We start from the raw sequence: 5,556 nt of genomic DNA, 5'->3' as shown, positions 1-5,556 counted from the left end.
AAAGAGAAAAGCAAACAAATCTATTTTTGCCTAATCTGTCGAGAATGTCAACCACGCACGTTGATAAATTCACAACGAGAAAATACAGCAACAGGCATTCTCTTCCTTCTATTTTCAGGGTTGAATATTAACTGGAAATTGGCAAGGAATACCATGGATTTTGACAACCAACAACTAAATTGAAGATATAGAGCATTTCCTTCACACATTATGTGCATAATGGTTTCACCCCAAGAGGTGCCAATCAGAAATCTCAGTATACGCCAATCAGTGACTGAATTATACAAAGAATTTTCAGCAGACATGCTGCCATTTGTTTTCATGTCTGCATTACAAGGATGGGTTAGGATGGTGCGTGCGGGGACTTCACCTGGTAATAGTATTGATGAGCTGCATTGCTACCAGGTGCAACGGATGAAGTAAATGAGATACTCTGAGGAATTGAGTTCATCGGTTTTGTTGGAAAGATGGCAGGCGATGGATAGGTAGCAGAAATTGAGAATCCTGATGATGCTGCAGTAGAGAACGGTGGTACTGGGGTAGCACTGCCCGGACCGTGAGTTTGCCACGCCCAGCCTGGGACTCCATGTGAGGGATCTATGCCGATTCTCTCTGCTCTTTCCTGACAAATATTTCAACTATTGTTAACAAACTGGTTTATAAAGATCTCCATTAGTATAGGATACAAAGTTGAAAAGTAATGCATTATGGAATGTTCAGTGGAAATACTATTCCATCCTATCATTCAATTATCAGTTTATTACCCTTATTCCAAAGTCATCTTATTTTATTAACACAACAATGATAATGACCATTTTCTTTTTCCTCTTAGGATTTTTGAGCACATATTTCGGAGCAATCCATTGTGGTGGATACTCTCATGATGACATCTTTACATTAAATGACATTGTGAATCATTAGATAATTTGATATATTTGAAGGAACATGTTTGATTGAACCATCTAACAGTTTACAATGTTATCTTCATGTGAAGATGTCATCGGTAAGTATTTTCCAATATATAAAACATAATAGAGTCAAATTCCCTGTGACATTTTTGACATCATAGATTATGCCAAAAATGGATAAAAATTAATCGTATTATATAAATAGGATTCCCTGAAGATCAAACTCAACTTTGATTGCTAGGACATACGAGTAGTTTACATTCTACTTTTTTATATTAAGCACTCAATAAATGAATAACAACATTACATTACTGTCTTCAGCTGTAAACCTAGTAATAAGGATTGACAGTGAACTCACCTCACTGGGAAAGAAACTCGAATACGAGGCATTCCAGACAGAAGAACGCTCTTCATTTACAACCAGCCTTTTCAAAGACGGATCACCAATAACTGAATTAACATGGGTTTCCATCTGCAAATTAAGAGGAACCTAATCATGACTAGTAGTAAAGACAAAAATGTAGGAAATTACAGATCAATACCAGAAACAATGTTTCACAAAGATCATGAATGTCAAAGGAAAGAAGGTGGTAATTAGTTACAGGAGAACCCCACAAAGGCCAAAAAGCACTCTTCTTCCATTAAAAATTCTGCTCGACAATTAAATGTCTATAAAGATTGTTTGGTTACGGAACTGCTTGAGTGCATAAAGGATGTCAAACTGATACTACAAAACTTTGATCCTCGTAATGTGCAACAAATATTAATTAATCAAGAATTCAAGAAGTAAAGTTCAGCTATATACCCTCGAACTTCTTCCGGGATGCACATCGTAAGGGACAGACTGGAACTGAAGATTCCCCCTGTTTTCTTTGGGATCATGTCCTGGGGTAGCCATGCCTAAATTGAGGTCAAGGTTGTGACTGCCACCTAGTTTAAAGATAAACATAAACGATGTTTCACACATTTTTTGCTGCGGCAATAGCTTGAAAATCAAATGGACAAATACATCAGAGAGGATATAGCTGTGGAAAACTACCTTCACTAATGGCTTCAGTTTTGACCTCGCTTTCATACGTACTTGGCTCGAAGTTAGTGACTGCCTCTCTTCCATTGCATTTGATAGCTGCTTTGTCATAAGCCCTAATTTGCAGAAAATCAAAAGGGAGACATATGTTGGTTGCAACCCTAATGAGTTGATAATTCAGGGTAATAAATTCAGTGCAGGTACAATGCAATTCATGTATCATTAAGACCTTGCAGCTTCTACTTCGCTGTCGAATAGCCCAAGATATATATACCTGCACGAAAGCAGTGCAATCTCTATGACAAAAACAACCTTTGCCAATTGTTTCTTTGAAACAGGCATCTTAGACATGATTCTCCAAACACGGAAAAAGCCTACAGACCCATTGAGAACTAAGCCGAAATTCGCCTGGAAGCCAATAGGCACATGAATCCGCACTAATATCTAATCCTATAATCATAGCAGACCACTATTTCAGTTTTAGTTTACATAAAAGTAGGTCCTCACTTTTTGCCAAGGAATTGTCCCATTCGAGCTTCCCACCGGCCACATTTGTGAAGTGTCACTCCTCGGTATTTTGAACTTCCTCTTGAGAAACCAGTGCTTTGGCGACGGAGTATGTGAACAAATTCCTCCTTGGAGAGATTTTTCATCTGTTCATCATTAATCATTTAAGAAAATAGTAAACAACAACTCAAAGGGTCCATCTAGATTAATACTCATCAAGAGCTTATGCGTTTATTCCAACCTGTTTGAGATCGTCCTCATAGTCAACGAGATTAAAATTGATGTCAGCATCAAGTCCCCTAAACTTGATAGCAGCTCGATCATAAGCTCTGAATTTGAAAAATTCCAAGTCAATCAGTGAGGAGAAGGACAACAATTAATTATCTAAATCATAACCACCAAAGGAAATTTATATAAAGATCAAAAGTTGTACCTAGCAGCGGCATGAGCGGTGTCAAATCCACCTACAAGGCCCAATACAAATTTCATTGGAACACACTAAAAAATTAGCAAACAAACATAGACTAGAATAAAAACACAGATTAAAGTAACCCAAAGTACAAATCCATACCCAAATAAACTTGTTTCCCGCAATCCCTACACACAAAAAAAAAGAAAACACAAAAGGAAAGAACAAAAACCGCAAGTCAGATGTATTTCACACATTCAAACGCGGTAAAAAATAAATTCGCATTTCACCAATCAAATAATTGCCATACAATAGATAATACAGAACTAGACCACCTAAATTTGGGGGAAATTATCAAAGTGAGTAAATATGAACGAAGGGTGCGAACCAGATATGCGATTCCCATCTTCCGGTCCTCCTGTAGAAGGTGACACCTCTGTACTGCGAGCTCCTTGAGCGTGGGCCCCTCCTACTCTTCTTCGCTTGCGGAGGCTGTTGTTGCTGCTGCTGCTGCTGATTCTGCAGCTGACCTGCCGCCGAAGCAGAACCGCCGAAATTCATTTGGCCGCCGTACAACCCAGCCTGCTGCCGCATAACGCCAAGCTGCTGCTGCTGCGGCTGAGACTGCATTTGATTGACCCGTGTCATCGAAGGGGACCGCTGGAGGGTCTGCTGGAGTTGGAATTGGGACATAGGGTTCATGGTCATCCCCTGAGACTGCTGCATCACAAGCGACTGTTGCTGCTGCTGTTGTTGCTGCTGTTGCGTTTGTTGCTGTTGCTGTGATTGTTGCTGAAGCTGTTGCTGCTGCTGCTGTTGTGGTTGCTGTTGCTGTGATTGCTGAGGGTCTTGGGGGAGAGGGGGGAGAGAAGGGGAAGAGATATTGTGAATTGAAGGGGATTGTTGTTGAGAGAAGTTTGAGATCGAAGGCGATTGCGCTGACATTGAAGGGTTGGGATTTGAATTAGGGATTGGGTTTGGGTTTGGGTTTGGATTTTGGGAAGGCTGGGATTGAGGGTCCATGGTAGAGGGTTTTGGTGAGGACGTTGAGGCGTTTGGAGTTTCAGCCATTTGTAGAAGAATTGCTTAGTGGAATTGGAGAGCAGAGAGTGAGTCTATGAATTCCACGGCGATGCGGACATGGCCAAATTGGGCGGAGAGGTTGAGTGAATCGCAAGAGGAAGAAGAAGAAGGACGGAGTTAATTGTTGAATCACGATCGTACACGTCAGGGAGAAAAAGATTTCACGCCTTCTCTAAGAACCGCGATGCTTTCGTCGGGTGGGATCATCTTATATAAGTTTTCTTCCCCTTTTTTTTTCTCTCAAAAAGTACTTGATTAAAGGGGGTAATAAAATATACTTCTTCTTCTTTTTTTTATTTTTAATTTTTTTAAACGTTTTTTATTTATATTAAATATATTTTTGACGATTAATTTTTAAAAAATTTAAAAAAATTTAGTCATAACTTTACCGAATAATTTTTATTATAAGTAAATTAAATATAGTTGTCATGTATTATTACTGAGTTGGTCCTAAATTTTTTAAAAATTTAGTTATTAAAGATATATTTAATATAAATTAAAATTTTCAAAAATAAAATTGAAATAAAATAAATTTTATAAGTATTTTTAAAATTTTTAACAAATTTTAAAGATAAAACATATTTTATGGACAAATGACTAAAATAAAATATTTAGACATTAAATTTATCAAAATACAACTTTTGCATATTACATATGTAAATACAATTTTTTACTAAACTAAATAAATCGTGAGAACGTCCCACGAATTCCAAATATACATAAATCGCTACACCCCTCCAGCGATTTATGTTGATATGCAAAATGGCTAAAAACTGTGGTAGGGCCTCGCAATTTCTATGTATATGTGAAATGTGCATAAACCGCGACACTTTTCGCTTCTACATCTCCATCTTCTTGTTCTGCATCACGATGCATTACTATACCCTGGCATTAGTCCAATGTATTGCTTAATTTTTCCATCATGCTCCCTAATTCTCATGTTATTCCGCTTTCTCTTTTTTTTTATATTTTTTTGTTGATTTTTTTAACCACTCTTTTGATTATTCTGTTTGAATTTTATTAGAAGATCAATTTTTTTAGTCTGTGTTTATTTATTTATTTATTTCATTTATTTTCTCAGGCTATGCCTTCTCCAACTACTGGCTCGTTTCATTGACTAAGTTCTCTGCCAGTTGATCAAAAAAATCTCAATGATGCTCCTAATTTTTTCCTCAAGTTTAAGAACAATGCCACTCTTGCCGATTCTAATCCTTTGCCTCTTTACTCTGTCTCTCGGAGGATGGTTATAATTGGAAAAAGTATGGTCAAAAACAAGTACAAGGTAACGAGTATCCTAGAATTTATTATAAATATACTCAACCTAATTGTCAGGTCAAGAAGAAGGTGGAAAGATCCATGGTCAAATAACAGAAATTATCTATAAGAATGCTCATAGTCATTTAAAACAATTTTTTTATATAAATAGGTAAATAAAATATATTAATTCTCATAATACGCATGTAGGGAAAGCTTAACGAAAATTTATTTTTATATAATATCAAAATATAAAATAAATTACAATCTTAAAATAATTAATTATATTTATATAGATTAACCATTTAAAAATAAGACTAGTAAGTTGATATATTATTCATCATAATTCTTTTAATTCAGACAGTACG

The 5,556-nt window shown here is 36.6% G+C and overlaps 1 protein-coding gene across 2 annotated transcripts; it reads right to left on the bottom strand.

The window, feature by feature from the left end:
- LOC107613011 (ethylene-responsive transcription factor RAP2-7) lies at positions 1-4,120 on the bottom strand. Of its 2 annotated transcripts, XM_016314827.2 has the most exons (10): positions 3,240-4,120; positions 3,014-3,039; positions 2,876-2,906; positions 2,684-2,771; positions 2,443-2,588; positions 2,165-2,209; positions 1,948-2,051; positions 1,714-1,838; positions 1,267-1,380; positions 1-622 (listed from the first exon to the last, which is right to left on the bottom strand). In XM_016314827.2, exons 1-10 carry the CDS (start codon positions 3,920-3,922, stop codon positions 344-346), a joined length of 1,641 nt encoding a protein of 546 aa, XP_016170313.1. In that variant the 5' UTR covers positions 3,923-4,120; the 3' UTR covers positions 1-343. The 2 variants fall into 2 exon arrangements, with proteins under 2 accessions (XP_016170313.1, XP_016170314.1); XM_016314828.2 differs by lacking the exon at positions 2,165-2,209 and having other exon boundaries at positions 3,240-4,119.

This window comes from Arachis ipaensis, chromosome B08, assembly GCF_000816755.2.
Source record: "Arachis ipaensis cultivar K30076 chromosome B08, Araip1.1, whole genome shotgun sequence".
Classification (NCBI taxonomy): Eukaryota; Viridiplantae; Streptophyta; class Magnoliopsida; order Fabales; family Fabaceae; genus Arachis; species Arachis ipaensis.
Note: the sequence above shows the minus strand (reverse complement) of the source record. Positions and strands in the feature narration are given on the sequence as shown.